Here is a 23815-nt window from a genome sequence, read left to right on the forward strand (position 1 = left end):
GCTAGGCAGTAACTATAGGCGGGGAAACCAGAATAGGAGAATTCTGGGAAGAGGAAAGGGTCAGTCTGCAGTCATCACCCAGACACAGAAGAAGCAAGATGAGAATGCTTCACTGATAAAAGGTACTAAGCTACATGGCTAACACAGACAAGAATTATGGGTTAATGTAAGATGTAAGAGTTAATAAGAATCCTGATCTAATTGGCCAACCAGTTTATAATTAATGTAGGCCTCTGTGTGTTTCTTTGGGACTGAATGGCCTAGGGACTGGGTGGGACAGAAACCTCTGTGAACACTCAGTGACTGTATGCAGGCTCTCTAATGACAACCCAGGGAGTCACCAATCCAATCAGAGGTCATGACCAGTTTAGGCTATGCATTCACTGCTGCCAGGAGTCTTAGCTAGAGCTTGTAGGCTCTCTTGGTAATTTTCCTTGCATCAGGCTTCTACCCATTCCAGTAAAGTACCCCTTTTCAGTAATCTCACTCAGCACTCTCCCCTCTGCATACCCCGAGCCTGGACCCTTAAATTCATATCATCCTGTGTGAAGTAATCCAGATTCAGAAAAGCAAACTTGGTGTGTACTCACTCATAAGTAGATATGAGCTGTGAAGTAAAGAATAACCATGACACAATCCACAGACCCAGAGAGGCTAGCTAACAGTCAAGGCCCAAGGGAGGTTGCATAGCTCTCCCTGGGAAGGGGAAATAGAAGAGGTATCCTAGATGGACTGGGAGGATGGGCATGGGACATTTGCAAATCTTCAGTCTCCATAAGGGAAGAAAACATGTTTGAGGACCTGAGAGATAAATATCTTGCTATTTCTTTTGGATTAGTTACCTCCTAATTGCAACTATTTCTCTCATGGGGAACGGAGGGATCATAACATTAGAAAAACTAATAAAACTTAAAGGGTCCAAGAGCTTAGGAATTTACAATTGTTACAAGGCTTTCCCTAAAGTGATAAGCAGTAAGCAACTTCTAGGGAAAAGGATACTCTCTAGTAGAGGTGCCTACAAGTTGTGCAGTGAACTCTAGGGATGCAGAGTTCAGGGTCTGTCACTGACTCACGTGGCAGTGGGCTTGTGATGATATAGCAAGCTGCCTTTGCATCAGCTATGCTCCAATAAGCAAGCTCCAAAAAACTCCAAAAAAAGTTATTCAGTGTAGGCTTGGCCGGAACCCTTTGCTTTGTCGTCAGTGCCCTGTCTCAGGAAATGAGCATTTGTTTACATCTTCTTCCCAAAAGTTACATCATGGAATTGGTTCCTGGACAGTTATTGACAAAACCCAAGGTCAGCTGTTGAGAAGTTGCATGGTCCTCGCATGGTCCATGTTGAGAAGTTGCATGGTCCTCGCACATGCTAGGCAAGCTGATTCATCTGTGGGTAGATATTTGTGAAGGCAATCTTTGTATAGCTGCATTTCTGTTCATTATAATGAATGTTGTGCCTTCTTGCTGAACTAAAATCTGCATGATCTCTGCGATTAAATGATAAATCCTGCAATCAAAACCAATTAGTCAGTTCTTCAAAAGGAGTCTCAATGAGGGGATCCCACAACAGCCAGCTTCCTCTATGTTTTGAAGTAACATGCCTCCTTCATGAGTGAAGTCCCCCTCAGGAGCATGGAGATGCCCTTATAACACCTGATGGACTAGGAAATACATTGAAATTCCTGAAAGTATCATATATCTACCAGGACAGTAAGCAGGCTATAGTGCCTGTTGTGTGTCCTCTGCCATTAGCATAAGAAATACAACTGAGACTGTGAAGTCTTCACAGGAAACAGAAAATTGTCCGTATATGGGAAGAATTGCAGTGGAAATGGATATTTATAAGTTATCTTTTACATAAGGATCTGATTTTTTGTGGGGCTGGAATACAAGTGAGGATAAAATTGACTTGTTAGTTTGTTATTCCTTAAAACTGACAAGATGCAAGAATATAAATTAGATATTGCTGAAGATTCCTTCCTGACATTTAAATTCTTGAAACCCACGTGAATAACTGGACAATAAAAAGGGGGAGAATAAATAAGGTAGAAATGGGAAAACATACCCTTCAGGTCTGACCTTTAATACAAAGGAAGTGAAAACTCCATCTTTCCATATGTAGATGAGGGCTTTGATAATGGTCCAGTACAGGAAACTATTATAATCAGGGAATATTCTGTCTTTGAACAGCTTGAATTAGTTAAGAATTTCAAAGAAAGAATGAAAGCACCTCTTATAGCCTGGTTTGTAAGACTGTGGGGCATGTGGGTTAATAGGATCAGTCTCAGTGCTGTGGCGGTAGAGAAATGAAGTTATATAACTTTTCTTCACTCCTAGAGAAAAAAGAATGCATAACCAGAGGCAAGACAGAAGAAATCAGTCTCTCATGAACTGACTTATTTGGACTGAGCTATTAGAGACCCTTGGTTATCGCTGACTGATCTCTCCATAAATATCACAGGCAAGAAGACCAGAGAGGAAGACAGTCATTACTAATGGAACTAATTATTAGAGAGGTGATATATTTGATGGTCACTTCACTGGGCTAGATAGGATTGTGTTCATCAGCAGAGTTAAGGAATAGTTTGATTCATTAGATACCAGAGTATTGGCATGGGCTTTGAACTGGCTAACGTTGATTGACAATTTGTCAGTATTCATAATTATCTAAAACACAAACTTCAGCATTGGCCTGTGAAGGATTTTCTAGACTAGGTTAATTAAAATAAGAAGAGCCTAAATGTGTCTTATACCATCCATGGATGAAGGTCCTGGACTGCATAATAGAGAGGGATTAAGGTCAGTGTAGCCTTAAACTCTGAGAAAAAAATAGAAAAACATAAAAAGCATTTGCTTCTAAAAATAGGATATTTTATCACTGTAACAGGAAAGGTGTCTAACAGAAAATCTGCCCTGTGGTTGGAGCTGTCGAATGTGATGAACCTAACCCTGAGTTCTTTGGCCTTAGGAGAGATGTTGGAGAGTCTGAAACATTGGCTAGAAGAGGTTTTGGAGACCATAAGCATAGCTTAACAAGATGTCTGGTGGGAGTCTCAAAGGACAGAAAGTCATGCTAAATTCAGATAGTGGTGGTTTCATTCACGAGGTTCCAGAAGCTATCAGAAATTGGGCTACAGATGACCAGTGTTATGCTCTGGGAAACAATCTGGTTTCATTCTGTCTGTTCCATGAGAATGCTACCAAGACTAAATTCAAAATTTAAGTAAATGTCTTGCAGAAGAAATCTCAAGACAGGATATCATTTGGGTTACGTTATATGTACTGATCATTGCTCATATCCACACTAACGAAAAAGAGAAGGAGAGGCAGAAAAAGAGACAGAGACAGAAACATGGAGGATAAAACAAGAAGATACTTAAAATGTGTGGTTGGTCAAGGAAAAATGTATTACTGAATTCAAAGTTACAAATAAATCATGTTCTAAAGCACTTGCTTGTATTTAGTGTTGTTAAAGAGAAATCTGCTGTTCTGCACTGATTCAACAGAATAGGTTTCCTGTGGACAAGATCCTATATGTGCAAGGCTCCAGCTATGGAAAATAGAAATGGATTTGAAGAGAAACAGCCTAGACTGAGACCACCAAACAAAGTTTCCCATGCTCAAAACAACTGTCAAAGAAAATGCTTCCATGGGGATAGACTCAACCACCAAATGACACCAAATCTAGACAGTGCTACATACAGGGTACTTGTGTACAGGCATAAAAGATGCAAGAGGGCAATATGAAATCATAGTACATATGCCAAGTTTCTATAAGGTCACTGCAACCAAGCCATGTGAACCAGGGATGTATTCTGTGCAAATTCCTGAGGTTGTTGTGCAAAGCAATGATGGTGACATCCAAGTTGAAATGGAGATATCAGGATGTTGGGGATGCCAAGACCATGGAGAGCCTGCCAAGAAAAACTTGTTAAACAGAGCAGAGCGGGCCCAAGAGAGAGGCTATGTGTGGAGCAGGTGGCAGATCTGGAGGAGTGAAGATAGCCAAGGCCTCCCAGTGATTCCATGACAATCTCTGGTGGGTGATATGGTACTGCAAGATTTGCCCCACCAAGTTTCAGTCTTCTTGTTTCCCTTTTCCTTGTTGTGTCCCCATTACTCTCTGTTAGACTGGGAATACTTAGTCTGTGACATTGTAAATAGGAACAATGCTACAATTTTTTTGTTTTTAATTTGATAGAGGCTGAAAGTCAAGCAATTGCTCTGATTCCCAGAAAAGACTTAGACTTCAGACTCTCAAACAGCATTAGGATTGCTAAAGACTATAGGGCCTTTTGATGTTGGACCGAATTTATTTTCCACCACGACAATGACTAAAGCTCTAAGGGGACAAGAGGTAAAGGTTAAAGGCTTAAAAGTTATCTATTAGTGATGGCTCAGTGGGTGAAGTATTCGCCATGCAAGTAGAGACCTAACTTGTGATAGGTAGAATTCACGGAACTCTCTACTAAAAAGCGTGTGTCTGTAATCACAGTGTCCCACAGAAATGGAAGGTAGAGGTAGGGGAATACTCAGAGACCCTGTCTCAAAAAAATAAAGGATGACAAGAACTGATACCTTAGATTGTTCTCCGAGCACTAATGCCCAATGGCATGTGCATGCCCCTGTAACACCCATACTTTGAATGCAACGTAACCAGATGCCTCAAAATTCTGCTTCCAGGACTTCTTTATCGTGATGAATGGTAGCCTTGAAGTGTGAGCCAAAATCAAATTTTTTTCTTTTATTTTTATTAAGTTATTCATTTATTTTACATCCATACTGCAGTTTCTCCTCCATCCTTTCCTCCCATTCTCTTCCCTCACCTCTTCTTTCCCTCTCTCCCCCCACCTCTCCAATCCATTCCTCCTCTGTTTCTGTTCAGAAAGGAACAGGCTTCCCATGGTGTCGACAATGCACTGCATACCAAGATGAGGTGGGACTAAAATCCTCCCCTGTATTAAGGCTGGGCAAGGCTGCTCATAGGAGCTCATAGAGTCTGGACCAATAGTTAGGGAGCCTGTAGTGGACCAACCTACGACTTCTACATATGTGGGATAGCTGTGTATCTTGGTCTACTTGTGGGACTCCTAGAAGTGGGAGCAAGGCCTGTCCCTAATGATTTGCCTGGCGTTTTGGAACCTATCTGTCTTTATATTTTATGTTTTATTTCATTTTGGTGTGTTTGATTTTTATTTTGCGGGGGAAGAGTGGTCAGGGATTTTGTAGTACCAATAAGATCAACTAATGCGGTGCTTTACTGGCTTTGCTGAGTCTCATGTTGGGGCTCGAGCTTCATGAAGTAAGAAGGCTCTAGCAGATCTCAATGATTTAGGCTGGCAGGCAAACCGGGTTCCCAAAGTGCTGAAGCAATTGAGAAAGAGAAAAATGATCAAAGGGTAAAACAAATGAGCTCAGCCCAGGCCAGTGAAAAAAGACGTGGCAATTCTGTGTCCAGCCAGTCCTAGAGAAGATAACAACAGAAATCTAGGTGCCGTGGTAATGAGCAACTGGAAGGCTTTACATCTTGAGCAATGATTCGTGGAAGACTTGGGTGATAAAATTGTGTAGGTAAAAAAAGATTTGGAGAGAATAAACATGCCCTAGGTGACTACAGTATGTGCTGTACATTTCTTGCTTTTACTGGGGGTATAGATATTCCCCCTCTGCCCAGGGCCCTTTCAATAGCCAGGTGTAGAAAATTGAAAGGCAAGAACTATGGTGCTTCTCCAAAATGTATCGATAAGACTTGGAAGCCAGCTCTATTGGCACTCATATCAGAACAGTGCCCCACTCTCTCTCTCTTTCTCTCTCTTTGCAAAGAACAGACCAAAAGGCACAAACTGACCCCATCAAGATCATCTGGATTGGGGATACACTCAGTGGAAGCAGTACAGCAGGAACTCAAGATTTGAATGCCAGATGACACTTGCGTGTAGATTATGGAAGGTTGGATGCGCTGGCGTCATCCATCAGTGACAAATTTCACTCTTGATGAAAGAAATGATGCAAATGCAGGGGATTCCCTCTCTCTCTCTCTCTCTCTCTCTCTCTCTCTCTCTCTCTCTCTCTCTCTCTCTCTCCCTCCCTCCCTCTCACTCTTGCTTTTTGTGTATGTGTGTGTATGTGTGTTGTGTCTCCTTAGCCATCTAAGGCTGATGGACAGTGGTATAAAGGAGACAGCTTTGGGCTCTCAGAAATCCCGCCCAACATGTGTAAAAATGGTTTCACTATATTATTTTAATTCTTGAGTGTTGGGGAAATAGTTGTAATGACAGGATAAACAGCTGTCAAGAAATTTATAAGAAAGTATTTGCTGGGTGGTGATAGTAGATACTTTTAATTCCAGCTCTCAGGAAGCAGAGGCAGTGGATTTCTGTGTGTTCAAGGCCAGCCTGGTCTATAAGAACTAGTTCCAGGACAGGACAGTCTTAAAAAGCTACAGAGAAACCTGCCGAAAGAAAGAAAGAAAGAAAGAAAGAAAGAAAGAAGAAAGATAGAAAGAAAGAAAGAAAGAAAGAAAGAACAAGGAAAGAAAGAAAGAAGAAAGGTAAGAAGGAGGTAGGAAGGGAGGGAGGGAGGGAGGGAGGGAGGGAGGGAGGGAGGGAGGGAGGGAAAGAGTGAGGGAGGGAGGGGGGAGGGAAGGAGGGAGGGAGGGAGAGAGGGAGGGAGGAAGGAAGGAAAAGAAAGAAAAAGAAAGAAAGGAAGGAAGGAAGGAAGCAAGAAAGAAAGGAAGGAAGGAAGGAAGCAAGAAAGAAAGGAAGGAAGAAAGAAACAAAGGAAGGAAGGAAGGAAGGAAGGAAGGAAGGAAGGAAGGAAGGAAGAGAAAGAAAGAAAAAGAAGGAAAGAATTCTTCCCATGTAGGTGGTGAAGGTATACCAAAATTCTACAGGTGTTTCTGGGTTTTTTTTTAAAGAGCAATGCTAAAGAAGGCTTTGACTGGTATGATTTTATGTTAGAATTAGAAAGTAGGTCCCTAAAGCTAAACACATTACATGTTTTGGTTATAAGACTTGGAGAAATCAAGATGAGATTGTAGTGCAAGCTCCTTCCCCATTGGGTGGCTTTTGTTCACCTATTGTCCCCTATTGTCCTGCTTGGTGTGGACCATGCATATTAAACTACCAATATACAAGCAATTATTTGTCCATTGACATGAGTGTTATAAGTTTAATGAATTGTTTTCTAATTCAATTTTAGGATCCTTCTACAGAATAATTTGTTTTTAAAACTGCAATCCAAGACAAATAACTATGTCTCCAGAGGTTAATCCCAGCATGAAAGTGATTGATCACTATTATTTTGTTAAATGGATGTGAGATGTCTGTTAATTGCCTTCTAAATATTTGGTTCTTATGCACAGATTATTATAAACATTTGTTGGATATAAAGGGAAAATTCTTTATTTCCCCAGTAGATGGTGATTGCTGACTTCCTAACAAGTCATTCTCTAGAGAATAAAGGACTGTTGTCACTACATAGTGGCCCAATGCTCAAGCATAAATGAAATAAAATAGCCAGACTAGTGCAGAGCAGCATATCAGCCCATCCAAGGCTCCAGGTACATGATGGAAGAGTGAATGGCAAAAGAGCCAGAGCATCTGTAGGGAACATTTCCTCTAAATTGAAATATTCCCTATTGTAGAAAGAAAGTGGCTCATCGAATGATAAAACTTACAAAGCTTAGAATGATTGAAATGCTATATAATTTGCAAGGTGTCTCTTTTGGGTGATAGAAAAACAGTAATCAATTGCCAAAGAATTAGGAAGTCTCCAGGGGAGTTCCTACGAAGCAGGTGAGATATGAGCATTTTGGTGATGTAGCTAGCTTTGAGTCATCATGCAATCCCCTCCTTATAATCCCTTGTTCCTGCAAGTAACACTAGTACGATCTATAGATTGACTGAAGTAATTTCTGTGGTCTGTCTCAGTGCCCCAGGTGGGACAAATAGATGTTTATTCACCTCTATCCAGGAAAAATATATCACACAACAGCATACCACATGTCATAGTTTGCAAATCCACCCACTCTGTGATTAGAAAGCCAGACCTACACACTGGTGATTAACAAGGGTAGTTCATGGAGTTAGGCTTATTTCCAATTACTGACTGTACTAGTATTAATATCCCAAACATACACCATACACAATATGTTCAACACCAACCCCAGAAACCAGATCAAGACCATTTTCCTTTGCATCTGTTCTCAAATTTAAACTTGTGGTTCCTTCTGTCTCACTCCTAACTCTGAATCAAGTTTGATTCATGCCAATTAATTGTGCTGTCCTGTAAACGGACATTTCTTGTCCCGCCCACCTAGTCCCAAATAAACACTCAGGGGCTTACATTAATTATAAATGCTTGGCTGATAGCTCGGGCTTTTTATTAGCTAACTCTCATATTTAAATTAACCCATATTTCTAGGCTTGCTTTGCCACATGTCTCATGACTTGGTACCTCATTTTTTAACATGTCCTACTTGTTTGGCAGCTGGCTGGCAATGCCAGACTCTGCCCTTCTCCTACCTATCATCCTTAGTTTTGTACCCTGCCTATACTTCCTGCCTGTCCACTGGTCAATCTGCATTACATCACACGAATTTGAGTGAGAAATCTTTACAGTATACAAGAGGATTATTCCATAGCACTGTCTTCAGTGAAATGCTAAGGCATAGAGCCTGAAAAACAATCTTCTTGTCTTTGTTGTATATCTCTGCCACAAATTGATTACTGTCTGTATCGTATTACTCATATCCATACACATTTCCACCCTCCTAGATTAGGACTATGAGTTACTTATATTTTATCTGTTTTGCATAGAATGAACACTCAATGCATGTATAGTCAACTGCGCAAAAATCTAAATAATCAAAGCTTCCTCCAACATACTGAAATAAATGGCTTTGAGGATAGTTCATGCGGTAGGAAAAGAGAGAATGTAGAAGAAATATCCAAGGATTATTTTCAGCTTAGGCATGAGAGGAAGCAAGAAGGGAAGTCTATAACCCTGAGAAAACATGAAGCACCTACAAACTGTGCTTTTCACACACTTAGTGCCCTATGTATTAAGTTTACTGCATTTCTTTTATATTGGCTGAGCTGTTGGAAAAAGCTCTTCTGTTCCTCTGATCAGTCGGGATCCAGGTAACAGAGAATTGCAGGGTGATCTTCATTCTCAGTATAGCATGTGTGTGTGTGTGTGTGTGTGTGTGTGTGTGTGTGTGTGTGTGTGTGTTTATTAGAGGCTTTTGACAAACTAAAGTGGGACATTTGGTATCATCTGTCTTGAGTTTAATAAGCTCATGCCATTTTCAGTCTTAGGGTTTTTCTTTCATATTAAGACTTTATATAAAATTATAGCTTTCCTGAACCCAGTATAATTTTATGGTGAAATGTCCATTTGAACTGCTTGGAGCTTGTAAATAAGAAAAATGAAGTGAGAATAAATCACATGGACTGCTTAAAAAACAACCAAAAAATCTTCGTCGTCAATAATGAAGAAATATTAACTTTTCAAATGACTAGAGTTGTAACAAAAGTGCTAGATTCTAATTCAATAAAAATATCATTTTGCATATGCACATATCTAGTTTGACAACCAACAAGGAACAAAAAATTATTGGGCATCAACTGCATGTAGTATACAATGAAAGAAAACAATACAACCAAACATATCATATCTATGGATATAGTCTCATACCAGATATTTTCTATTTCACACACAACTTTTTCATGGACTACCTTAAATTTCCTTTTAAAAGCAAAGCATAAGGAGTCATTATTTTAATGACACCTAATGTAACAAAGAAATGCTACTAAGGGATGAAGAGGATTTTGAAACATTGATCTCCCCATAAAATTCTGATTTAATGAACAGTGAGCTGGCTAATTAAGACACACACAAGGAAAATATGAGATTGTTTGAAGGATGTCTCCTTGAAGACATCATCCTAATCTGTCATTTGTCAATACCAGATACATTTGTGAATATTGATGCTTTTATTCTTGCTTTGCAAAAATACTTTTCATGACAGATGAATGAAAGGATGTCAAGTGTCTCCTTTTTTAGAAATCAAATTGTTGAATAATTTGGATAGTCTCTGACTCAAACTATCTAGACTTCAACCTCAAATTTCTAGTAACATATTAAATTATCTTCAGTTTAATGTCTACTTCAGGGCCGTCAAGATGGATCAGATGGTCAAAGTGCTTGTTACTCAGTGTGAAGTCCTGAGTTTGATCACTAGAACTCACACGACAGAAGGAAAAATCAAACCTTGTGTCTTATCCTTTGTCTTTACATGTATGCTGCTATGGCACACAAGGCCACCCCATACACACACACACACACACACACACACATATTCAAAATAAATAAATGTAAACACATCCATTTTATAGCATATAGAACACATACCTCATTTAAAAGAATAAAATTATCTTTTCAAACATATCTTTTACTTTGGCTCAAGCACAGTGCCACAAAGTTAAACATAGTAAGTGAATGTATATATATTACAAAATATCACTGGACCAATATTCAATTAACAACATACTGAAATTATCAGCTTGCCAAACCAGCTATTTACTGTTGACAGTTGAGAAATTTGAGCAAAGAGGGTCAAAGTGTTTCCCTTTGAAGAATATTTGGACAGAATTTATTGAAGAAATAAAGGAACTGTGTCTAATCATCAAGCTACAATCTGCAAAATTTTCGTTCCATAATCACATAAATTTGCTGCGATAGAAATCTGCCGCCATGGTGGATAACCCCAAAGAAGCCAATACCTTAGGCAGCCCTGTTGTTCCAGAGGTGTAGAGAATGTACAACGGGTGTTCTGAGAGAACAGGCACACAGTCATGTGACTGGGCTTTGGCCATTTCTTCTTCCCAGTCAAGATCACGATCTGGCTTCAAAGGAACTTTCTCCTAAGCAGCAAAAATGTAAAAATGTGCACAGTGAATATAGGAGATTAAGTTACAGGAGAGCCAAATAAATCTGTAAGTGTGAGCATCCATTAGAAAGCCGTGTCTTCATGACACTAGCACTCAATTTATGAAGAAATCTCAAAGTTAAAACTGAAGGTAGATTCTTTAATAAACTATCTTTTTACACAACCCAGTGGTTTGATGTTACTTTCCGTCTCCTGGCTAAAAAACTTATTTTTATTGCATTCTAAGGCTTCCCCAAACAATTCAATGTGATGCTGTCGTGTTTTCGTGAGTCCTTGAGCTTAATTAACTCAGACATACACGTTTCCAAACATGAATGTGTACAAGTAACTAAAAACTAAGTCCTAATTGACCTTTTAACTTAGAAGGTCTGTCCTCACCAGGAAATTTCACCTAATGCTTCAAATATTTTCTTTTATATACAGGGACATTTGGGAGTCACACTACAGCCACCTGTTTCAAAGTCAAAGAGAATAGGTGACAACATGAAAAAATTTTCCTCCTCCTCAGTAATTAATATGATTTTTTTTAAAAAAAAAACTTGTTTTTCCTCCCTCAGGAGGAAGCAAGCAAGATTTTGTTTTGTAAATTTTGTGATAACAGCCATGTCATCAAAATGATACAACTTTAAGTAAATTAAGCAGTTATAGGACAGGAGCCAAAGCTATACAGAGAAACCCTGTCTTGAAACACAAAAACAAACAAAAAACAAACAAACAAACAAAGGCATTAAGTGAGAGGAAAAATGATAAATAGGGAGTAGGGTTGTGCAAAAATCACTTAAATGAGAAACTACAGCCATCTAGGTAAGAGATCGTGTTGACTGTTTCTCACAGCCGTAAATCAAGAAATCCTTATCAGGAAGAGTGTTTTGTTTGCTTTTTGTTTTGGTTTGATAGTCTGTACCACTGACTGGCATGGAACTCATTATGTAGATTGGGCAGGCCTCAAAATCACAGAGATTTGCCTGCCTCTACTTCCAGAGTTCTGGGGTTAAAGGCGTGCACTCTGACATCTGGCTTATCGGGAAGTTTATAGTGAAGAAATACATAAACACAAGCAGAACCTAATCACGCAGAGTTTAGTGGAGTAAATGAACAACACAGCCAGACACGTATGTGGCGAATGCCTTTATCAAGACAACGTCAGGGCTAAGCTCGCAGGCTTCAGGGCACTCTCAAAAGAAAGATCACTTCCAAACTTTCCAGAATCTCCACTATGATCCAGGTCTATAAACACTTTTAATTCATTTACATGTGCACATTTACAAATTATACATCGAGGCAATATCATGAATACAATATGTCTGAGTCAATTCATTTGTAGATAAACTTCGGAACTGAGCGCCATTTGTATATTTTAAGCACAGCTGACGTCTCTTGCCGCCCTCGGATAGACAGCAGCTGATACCATTCAAATAAACAGAACAGAGAACTGTAAGAAAATTGTGTTTCCATTTCGTTTTATGCCTGAGATTAAAATAAGCAATTCCGAATTATCAAAGCTTTACCATCATAACTGTGAAACTGTAAAAATCATCACATTGCAAACATTTTTGATTTTTACAAGCCCCTAATGAAAATGGGCACTAGGAAAAAATGGTTATTCTTTAGGCTAAAAAAAAAAAAAAAAGTATGTGTAAAAGATTCCAACGAAATGAAGAGAGAATTAGCAAAACTGGCATTTCCTGTGTAAAGTGTGTTTGAGTGTGTGTGTGTAAGTGTGGTGTGTGTATGTGGTTACGTGTGTGTGGTTTGTATGTGCATGGTATGTTGTGTGGTGTGTGTATGTGTGACTATGGTATGTGTGTGTGAGTGTGTATCGTATGTGTGTGTGTGTGTGTGGTGTGAGTGTGTGTGCGCGGTGTGTGTATGTAGGCAAGTCCTCCCTAACTACTAGAATTTTTAACACACAACATTAAGAGAACACCTCGGAAACAAGTGATATTCCTAGGTTCTGTCATAGTTTGCTTGAGCCGTAGGAGGAACAGCCAAACTTTTACCTCATTGGGCAAAAGTGCAACCAGTTAATAAGACACAATACCTGTCCTTACCATTTGTTTCTCTCTAAATTCAAAGTAAATCCAACCCACTAGGTTTAATTACTATCTAAATAGTAGGACTTGTATAAAGAGAAAATGTAGTAAACGCTTTCATCCATATCATTGGAGGGGCAAGTTGGGGAAAGGCCAGAAGGGAAAAAGAGAGCCAGTTAGGTAGGGTAAAGAGATAAAACAATTCTATCGAGAAAAGAGAATAACACCAAAATGTGGATAAAGAGGCTGAATATTTAAGCATCATGTGTTGATGGATCAGAATATATAGCACATATCTTGTTGTTTAAAAGTTATCAAACTATAGTGCAAACCTTGCTATATCCATTTAGCTAGACTTTGAGTATTCACTGGTTCACAGCTCAGTGTCTCCAGCAGCAAAATGGAGCCAGGGATAAGATCCAACTCATTGACCTGCGAGAACTAAATAAACAAAGGCACAGGAAACAAACTCACATTGATCCCAGTCTAACAAAAGGCCTCCACAACTCCTAAGTGAACACTTATCTGTGTATAAACAGTAGAATCAATGAACCCTTCTGTGTGAGCATTTCTGCTTGTCCCGCCTCTCTCCCCACCTACACTCTGCTCAGGTGCTGACTTTGTGTCCCTTGATTTATGTGGCAGTCATGTCTCTTTAAGAAAAATGTGCTTGAAAGAATCTTGGCCCTCTTCTCTGAAACAGTAGGAGCATTAAATTCACCGAGTGCCACAGTTCATGAACCACAGCACTGAAGCTTCACAAGGGAATTTATTGTGGCAATGATTCTTGTTATGTGCTCATCCAAATGACAGTCTTAAGACTCTAGTCTCCAAGCTTGTCAATTAAGTATTTTCTGATGAGATCCTCTCAAGAGGTCTAAAAAGCAACACACCAGTGTTTGTGATTTTGTAAGTTATCTTTTGCAAAAAGAAAGATGATCTACTGAAAACTTGAGTTGGTCCTACTGTATGTAGTTGCAGAATTTATTGAGAATAGAAGCAAGGTGGCTATCAGGTCAAGGTGACAAGAAAAAGCATAAAATATTTTCATTGCTATAATATTTCATCCTCCGTGGACGATAGAACAATTCATCTGTATAGAATAGTCAAGTTTGGTTTTTCCGATGAGAAACAAACACTTTCCTTAATTTTTGAAAGATACTTTTCATATGACTAATCAGACCTTTCCAATAGGTGATGACGTACACATTCAAAGCACAAGCGACGGAGGCCAAATCAGGACTGTCATTAATGAGGCAGGTTACTTCAACTTAATGCACAATGATTCCTTTTCATCAAAGACGACTAACAGCACCCTCTAATTCGTACAATTCCTAGAAGATTGTTTTTAATTATGCTTGAATCTTGAAGAAGATATCCACAGTATCTTGAAAACCAAGCAGTAAGCAGGTAGCTAGTATTTGCTAAGATTATCACAAAACTTGAAGTCATAGATGACAGCTCAGGAGAAGCACACACAAAGTATTACTGTCACCTGCATTTGTACACCTTATTATTTGTTCTTCTCACCTAGTTTTCCATAGACACTATCATCTGCATCTTTTTTTCTCCTTTAATTACAATCATTTTCAGGATACTTAGTAGATTACAACTATGGTTTTCAAATGACTAAAATTATTTTTGGCACAATACTATCTGCAAGAAGAAAGTTAAAGTTTCAAATTACCATGTTTGGACGATTGTAAATGAGAACCCTGTCTGGTCTGTGCTGTCCCATTCTCAGGGCTTCTTCTATAAGCGGGATGTATTCTACCTTTCTTCCAGGTTCAATGCCAAATGATGCCGTCACAACCAACTTGGGCTAAAATGGGAAGAAGAAGAAATGAATGAAAGGTTTTAATAATCCTAGCTAAAGCCATCACAAAACTTCAGTGTAGATGGTCAGTTTAATATTTTGAAAGAAATGTTCGAATGGTTTCTGTTCACTATGGTCTGAAAACCAGCAAGCCCTCTTTTTAAAACCACTAACACATAAAATCTCACTTACCTATTCAAAATCATAGACTTAATGATGCTAAGGGCTCATAAGCAGAGCTATATAAAATATCTTCCAAAGAATTCATTAAACCAAGTAAAGCTCCTGTGATCCAGAGAAATGCTAGCCTCTGTTACAGTCATACACACACAGGTATATACATACGTACAGACCCAAATGCACCTACATGCACTCATGTGCACACACACGTGTGCACACACACACACACATAGACATATACAAAGATCTTTTTGTTTATGAGAGTTTTTAAGGTTTTCTGTATAAATGTTAACTCTTAAATACTATAAAATGAGGCAGTCCAAATTGAGATTTTAGTAATTTTTCCTCATTATTAATACAGAATTATGTTAGTAAATATTATGTAGTTTTATATTTATTATTTTTATCATTATCATTCTTTTGAGTCCGACTCTCACATATAGTTCTGATTGTCCTGAAACTGACTACATAGACCAGGCTGCCCTCAAACTCACAGAGATCTTCATGTTTTTGCCTCCTAAGTACCGGGGCTAAAGGTCTGTGCCACTATACCTATCTTATATTAATTTTCTTAAAAGGGACCCCAAACATTTTTTTCAATCTCTTACGTCCAGGACTTGCTCATTAGTCATTAGGGCACACTCATCTGCATATTTTATGAGTAGCTGAAAGGTATTCTTGGAATGTCTGTGTTAATTTCTTTCTTTGGAACATACTTGGTATGTCTCACATATGGCACTACAATTCACACATGTGACTGGATGTTTCTTTCCCTTCCACCAGTTCCTGAATTACAACTCTGAGCTGAATATTAATTACAAATCACTTTTCCAACTGCTTAGGTTTCTTACTGGCTAGCTCTACATATAAATTTACCCATTTATAAGAATCTATTTATCTCCAAGTGCCCCGTTGGCTTAGTGGTAATGATCTGGCATCTTAGTCCTCTAGCAGTTGCTGGTGTCTCTCTGACTCTACCTTTTTTTCTCCCTGTATCTATCTCTGTTTGAATTTCCCACCTTGCTCTACTCTACCTGGATATTGGCCAAATCAGCGTCTTAATTAACCAATGGTAATAAAAATATTCACAGCATACAGAAGGACATCCTATATCGTATATGTTCCTTCACCTACTAATATAGTAATCTCTACAATGACAAATACGATGGCAATTATTTTTGTGTCTTAAGCCTCATACATTGTTTACTACATCACAAGTTCTCGATATCAACTGTGAATCTAAGCCAATATTTTCAATAATTTATAGAAACAAGCATGCCTTTATTTTTGTTATTATATTGTTCCAAGACAAGTTGCTATGTAATACATTAATCAGAAAAAGATAATCACGCCATGGTATAGCATCTTTACAATATAGTTCATTCATGGAAGGTTTAGACTATGTCAAATATATACACATATAGTCAATTTTGCATTTTGAATGCCATTTAATGCTCATAGAGTTGAAGCTCACTGCAGTTTCATAACTTGCATAAGGTTAGAAGTGGTAAAAGCAAAGAGAACTAGTTTTATACTTTCAGAATCTTTCTATCCTACTATAGTAAGCTGATTTTTTTAAAAAAAGCACATAAAGAGAAAATAGAACAATTCTTTATTTTTTAATATTTATTTATCTATCTATTTATTTATTATGTATACAGTATTCTGTCTGTGTGTATGCCTGCAGGCCAGAAGAGGGCACCAGACCCCATTACAGATGGTTGTGAGCCACCATGTGGTTGCTGGGAATTGAACTCAGGACCTTTGGAAGAGCAGGCAATAGCTCTTAACCTCTGAGCCATCTCTCCAGCCCAATAGAACAATTCTTATGTGGTTTTATTATATTCTAATGATACACATTTTAATTTGGCTCACATTTTAATACTCTTAATATTTGTAAGCATAACACTAGGTAACATTTCCTAAAATTAGAATTTGGAATAAATGAAAGTAAGCTATACAATAAACAAATAAGACATATAAACTTATAACCCTTGAACAATTCAGGTTAGGCCAATAGGAGAGGCTGAAGTCACCCTCTCGTGCTCCTGTTGACAGCTTGTATACAAGATTTTACGGTGTCTGAACAAACTTCGAAGAATACGTCCTCTCTATCATCATCTGTTAAAGTATTTTTTATTCTTTTTTAAAAACATGATATAAAATCAGACATTTCTACTATGAGTTTGTTAAATTTGACACGACAAATGTCTTTGCACATAAGAACATGAATTATTCCCTAAATTCATTACAAAGGTTAATCATGTGTGTATGCATATCTAAATGAAACTCCTACAATAGCAAAGCACAAAAGATTCTGTATTTATATATATGTGTGTGTGTGTGTGTGTGTGTGTGTGTTTAAGTACTGCATTCAGTGTGTTTGTGTCAATGGTATTCAGGATTTCTGTGGCTGAAACCTGAAGTCTACTCTCTCCTCAGAAATCTTTTCCCTCAGATTTGCAGCTCAGTGACTGATTATTCCTTTTGATTTTTTATGAGCCTAAATCAATATATTTTTTTAAAAAAATAAACAAACAACAAAAAACACAACTAATTCAGGTGGTTAATTCACAAAATGATTTCCCAGTTCTATTACCTAATTGATTTCCAGATTAAGAAGATATACTATCTTACCCTGTGCTGGCCTCCCAGGGGAATTCCCAATATACTAACTCCTTGCCCTGCGAGGAATGTCTCATGTAGGGCTCGTGTAACTGCACAGTAAGGCATCTCCCCTTTCCTCCTTACCTCAATCTTCCCAGGGACATCCCACACATTCATTTACAAATGCTTTGCAAATAGACTACCTATTGAATGTTCTAGCTCAAGTTCTCAGAGTCTCCCACACAGCAAGGCTGTCTTCCTAACATCACTTAAAACACAACCTTGCCTACCCCAAACTCTGCGCTGTGGTTTCTGTAGGTTCAGTGGATCCTATCAGGTGAGCTCTTCCCCTACATTCTGTCACACTGATCTACAGCACTCTCCATGATGACTCTTCTTCCTTCTTGCTTCTAACTCTTCATTTTTATTGTTTGTGGAGCTCATTATCTCATTCTGGTCAACAAGGAAATCATAGTGCAGATCCCTCTTAAATATGTCCATTTTCCAGGAATCCCTCTTTAGCTACAAAAAGAAAATGTCCCTACCTCTAAATTAGAAGGCTATGCAATGTCTTAAAGCTTTACTGTGGCACCTATATCCTCACCAGGGGGTGCACTCTCTATGGTTACTCTAGAGCTAAATGACTGCCCCAGAAACAAGGTGGCACACAAATCCTAAAACATTTACTCTGTGGCCATTATAGAAAAATATGTGGTGTACCCTGCTGAACTCATGAAATGATAATGTCCAACATTTTTAAGTGTATCATATAAAGCCATAAATCATGGACTGGATGACTTAAGGTAATACCTCAAGAATCTTTCACATTTTTTTTATGGAACTTGTTACCTTAGTACCCAATTCAACCATATGAGAGCCATGTTCCAAGCATTCACTCTTAACCCTGTACCTTTGTGTCTATCTCGCTGGGGCATAATCTGGGGAATAATAATTTATTACCCAGTTCCAAGGAACACGCATAAAGAGATATTTGTTACCCAGATCCAAAGACTCTGAGTAATAATCTGGGGAATAATAATTTATTACCCAGTTCCAAGGAACATGCATAAAGGGATATTTGTTACGTAGATTCAAGGAAAGTTTCAGGGATGTAGAGATGTCTAAGGAGTACAGTACTTATCACTTGTTTTTCTTGGGAGTCTTCTCCATGTCTGTACATACAAGATAAAACAGAAAGCACGCATTTCATCTCCTATTTTGTATTCCTGTAAATACATAGCAGGATGTCTGGTATGGAAAAAGCTTCAAAATTAATGTATGGTGAAGAGATGCATGCAAAAAAAAAAAGAAAGGAAGGAAGGAATAAAGAGAAATAGAGGGAGGGATAGAAGGAGGGAGGGAGGGATGAAGGGAGGGAAGAAAGGGAGGATTGATTAAATCTGAGTATTCCATGTGCAAGGAAGATCAAATCATAAAATAAGGATTAAATAGATAATGGATCCCCCGCTGTTAAGTGGTGTGCTATAGGCAGCTGTAAGACTCGACCATTAAGACCACACTTACCTTTGCATGATCAATGCGGGTGCTTAGTTCTTTGGATGCAAACCCTCCAAATATGAGGCTGTGGATGGCTCCTATCCTTGCACACGCCAGCATGGTATATATGGCTTGTGGGATCATGGGCATATAGATGACCACAGTGTCACCTTTCTTGACACCCTGCTTGACCAAGACACCAGCCAGCCTAGAGACCTGTTATGGAAGTCATCAGAACTCTGTATTATTTCACTAAATTTGAAGTTGAGATAGTAAACCTAGAAGGCCTCCCTCTACATTGGGGTAAATTAAAGAAGCAGAGAGAATGTACGTAATAGCGAAGATAATGGTTTAGACTTGATTACAACAATCGTGTCTCTCCACTTTAAAAGACTGCATACGAAAATTTACCACCAAGTTATCAGATAAACTCCACGGCTGATATTGCTTACCCATTCATCATACAGCATATTGACTCAGCAAGTTACCATGTCTGATTTGCTATGTGTAATTGGCGATGCATAATGAAAAAGAAAACTAGATTTCTGCCATACAGAGCTTATATTCTAACAGTCTGTTAAGCAACCAAAGGGAAAATGAAAGACCTATAAATTTAGCTCTATGGTGGATTAACTACGAAAACGAATACATTGAGAGAGAAAACATGGCTATATATGTAAAATCAAATGAAGCAGAGTTTACTACGTTCTTTCTCCCTTTCATAGGCTAGGTAAATGAGGCTCAGCGGTAACAAAGAGCTAATCAGACATCACACGACTAGTAAATGAAATAGCAAGAAAATTGTCATGTTTCCTGGCCTCATCTTCTTTGTTCTTTTTAATACCTCAAGTCAATTTTTCATTATACTTCTTATACTAAATATTTATACGAAATAATTACAGAGTAATATCCTTTTGGACCAAGGATACAAACCTCTTTTCACTTTTATCATACATTTTGAGATCAAATATAAAAATGTCCTTCCTCTTAACACATGTTTTGGCAATTTCTAGTAAAAATATAGCAAAGCAGATCATAAGCACACACATAATATAATTTGCTGCAAGAAACGTTTTGGCACCCAATTACAGCAGGCTGTGTGCCCAGACTTCACAAAAACTTCAATATTCTATCACTTTAAAACTGTTCTTTCACACAAAATATTATTTCTTACAAAGTAGAAGCAGTATCTGCATATATATATATATATATATATATATATATATATTCTATGTCTCTATCCCTCTCCATTATGTGATTATGTGATTGATCAGATCTGTAAATAAGACAAATAAGACAGACAAAAATCTCTACCCTATTAGTACTTAATTTTATTTTAGCAGAAGGTGTACCTGTAATTTAAAGATAAGTACATGTGTTTTATTCAAATATTACTCATCTTATGAGAAAGGTAGGTGTAATTTCCAATGATAGTTGGGAGAGACACCCCTAAGGAAGTCACATTTTAGGAGAGACCCGTTGGAGGCTAAGAATAAGTAGATATCTGTGACTACGCTATTTAAGACAGAAAATTAGAGTGGTCATTGTCAAGGCACCAGTAGGGCCCAGTGGGCAACCACAAGATTGTGACTGGCCTTTTGAAACTGATTGTTCGGGAAAATGAACAGAGGGAGCTATTAGTGGTTCTCTTCACGTCTTTCTACCTCTCATTTCTGATGAGTTCAAACAATTCTGAATTCCGACCATTTTTCTCTAAGGTTAAGGTCTCTGGTAAAAGAAATGGAAAAGAAAAGAAAAAAACCTTTGTGTTTTATTTTTCTGAATACTACAAACTGTATAGTGGAGTGTTGCCCAGAAGAAAGTCATAAGGAAAATACACAAAGGAAATTTTATATATATATATATATATATATATATATATATATATATATATATATCACAAACTTAAATTCCATACACAGCTCAGAAATGGAAGTAAACACTCGGGAGTTATAGGCAAGCATTTCGACATGTAATCACTACAGAAATCACTGTGCCATGCCATTACACTGTCCCACTGTCCAATAAGCATTTAGTGTAGAGATCTGAATACAATCCCCTGTTTACAACTTTAACATTAAAATTTTGAATAACACCTGTGACTGAATTAAAATAGACTTTAAATGAAAGCTAATCTAGGAAACAGCATTGTGAGTTGTGTATTCTAGTCTCACTCAGAGATGACTGGAAGCAGCCCACAGTGCTTCTGTCCACGGAGAGCAATGACATCAGGAGACCCAAGGCCGTCCTTTTAAAACTAAGATCTCATAGAGATAAGTCACTGGCCAAGCACAATATCAAAATTAGTTATAGTTGCTAGATAATAACAACTATTAAATTTGTTAGGCTTCATATGTGTTTTTGTTTGAGTGTGAGTGAGTGTGCCCTTTAAAGGAATTTCATCCCCTTGTGGTGATATGAATTAGTCGTTTTTTAATTTATTCTATTTGTAATTATTTTTTAAATTTTCATACAATATATTTTGATCATATTCTTTCCCCTCCAACTCTTTACACTTCTTTCTACCCTCCTGACCTAACCAACTTCCTGTCTTTCTCTCTCTTAAAAATCAAAACAAAACAAGCAGACAAAAAGCATCAAGTGAATATATTTTGTGTTGGTCAACGATTCTTGAGAATGAGGCATATCCTGGAGTGTGGTTAATATACCCAGTGTCAATATACAGCATTGAAAAAAAAAACTGATTTTTCCCTCTTAGCAGCTATGAATTAAAATAGCTTCTTGGATAAGGATGGAACTTTGTTCCCATTACCCATTCTCGGCGTTGGGAATTTGTCTGATTTGAGATAGGGTAAGTCTCCTGCATGCTGCCACAGTACAGTTTCTCTGAAGTTTGTATTGGATGAGTGCTGTTTCTTAGTGTCTTACACCATCTCTGGTACATACAATGATTCTGCCTCCCTCTTCCACATAAATCTCTGAGCCTTAAAGTTATGGGTATAACAAAGAGATCCCATTGAGCAGTGAGCACTCCAAAGTCTCTTACTCTCTGCACATTTTCCATTTGTAGATTTCTATGTAAATTATCATCTACTAGAAGAAGAAACATCTAATGTTGGTTGATGAGACACTGATCTATAGGCTAGCATATATGTTTTTCATAAATTATATGTAATATATATTAGACTTTATATATATGGCTTTATCTAAGACCTATGACATATCTAGTCCCAGGTTCTTTGCCTCTTTAAAAGCATCAGGTGTGGATTTTATCTCATGGAGCTATTCTCGTATCTGATAAAAAGTGGTTGATTACTCCCATATTTGCCACTTTGTGGCTCTGTCATACAGTACAGGTCAGTATTGTTACACTATAAATGCTAGTCAATAGGAGTGGAAATTATTTTTGAACACCAACTCAATTTCTCCATGTTTAATGAAATAAGCATGTGGTGTATTCAGAAGCACGGTTTTACCAACAGGCTATGGTCAGTAACCAATACCATTAGCAACAGCATGCATTTAAAGAGCAGTGATTCTTATTCATATATGAATGTTAAAGAATTATTTAGATCTATATCTACCACCCTGATTTGATCCATATCTATTCTTACAGATATATGAATTTGAATGTGAAAAAATGATTTAGATGTATATTTATCACCCTTCATAAAACTCAACTCCAGATGAAATGAGGACATCTAGGTAAGATCAGATACCTGAATAAAACAGAAGAGAAAGTGGAGAATAAGATTGAACTCATTGACCCAGGAAAAGATTCTTTGGACAGGATGTTAATGATGTAGGTATTATGACCAACAATTAATAAATGGAACCTCATAAAGATGAAGCTGAAAAGTTTATGACATCAAAGGACAACATCATTCAAGAGGTAGACCACAGCATGGGGGAAGTAATCTCTACTGAGTGCATATTTGACAGACGGCTAGTATCTTGGCAATACACCGTACTCAAAACCTGAACACCAGGAAACCAATAATAAAATTTTTTTAAAAAATAGAATATAGAACCAATGAGTTCTCAAAAGGCAAAATGCAAATGCTAAGAAACACTTAAAGACATGTTTCCTTAACCACAAAAGAAATGCAATTTAAAACTGCTTTGAGATTTCATTTTATCCTAGTCAGAATGGTTAAGATCATTATAGCAAATGACAACATTTACTCGTTTCTGGTGAGAGAACAAAATAGCTTGAAAACCAGTATGAAGGATCCTCATTAAGTTGAAAACTGATAAATCACAAGATCCACCTATACCATTCTTGGATATGTGTGTGTGTGTATATATATATATATATATATATATATATATACACACACAAAAGATATTACTACAGGGACACTTGCTCACCAAGTTTATTACTGTTCTATTCATAATAGCCAGAAAATGGAAATGCCCTATATGTCCATCAACCACTAAATGGAGAATGCAAACTCTGTACATTTATACAGTAACATGTCACTCAACACTTAAGAAACATGGAATTTTCAGGTAAATGGAGCTAGAAAAGAAACCATCCTAAATTAAGTAATCCAGACTCAGAAAGACATACACTGTGTATTTCCCTTTATATGTGGATATTTTCCTTTTAATTGCGTGTTTTTTTTATTCTTCTCTCCTACATTACATCCTGCCCACAGTATTCCCTCCCTCCACTCTTCTCAATCCTCCCTATCACCTCCCCTCTCCCCGGATCTACTCCTCCCCCACTTTCCTTCAGAAAGAGAGCAGGCCTCCCAGGGATATGAA

The 23815-nt window shown here is 37.8% G+C and overlaps 1 protein-coding gene across 1 annotated transcript in view; it reads right to left on the reverse strand.

Moving 5' to 3' along the window:
* The window catches only part of Acss3 (acyl-CoA synthetase short chain family member 3), a 174280-nt gene that overhangs the window by 96509 nt on the left and 53956 nt on the right, over positions 1–23815 (reverse strand). The window contains exons 3-5 of the mRNA XM_038314385.2: positions 19112–19300; positions 14672–14806; positions 10785–10925 (exon numbers count right to left, since the gene is read on the reverse strand). Of these exons, the coding sequence (XP_038170313.1) occupies positions 10785–10925; positions 14672–14806; positions 19112–19300 (465 nt within the window). The remainder of the gene's footprint in view (positions 1–10784; positions 10926–14671; positions 14807–19111; positions 19301–23815) is intronic.

The sequence above is a fragment of the Arvicola amphibius genome, chromosome 17 (assembly GCF_903992535.2).
Source record: "Arvicola amphibius chromosome 17, mArvAmp1.2, whole genome shotgun sequence".
NCBI classification, from domain to species: Eukaryota; Metazoa; Chordata; class Mammalia; order Rodentia; family Cricetidae; genus Arvicola; species Arvicola amphibius.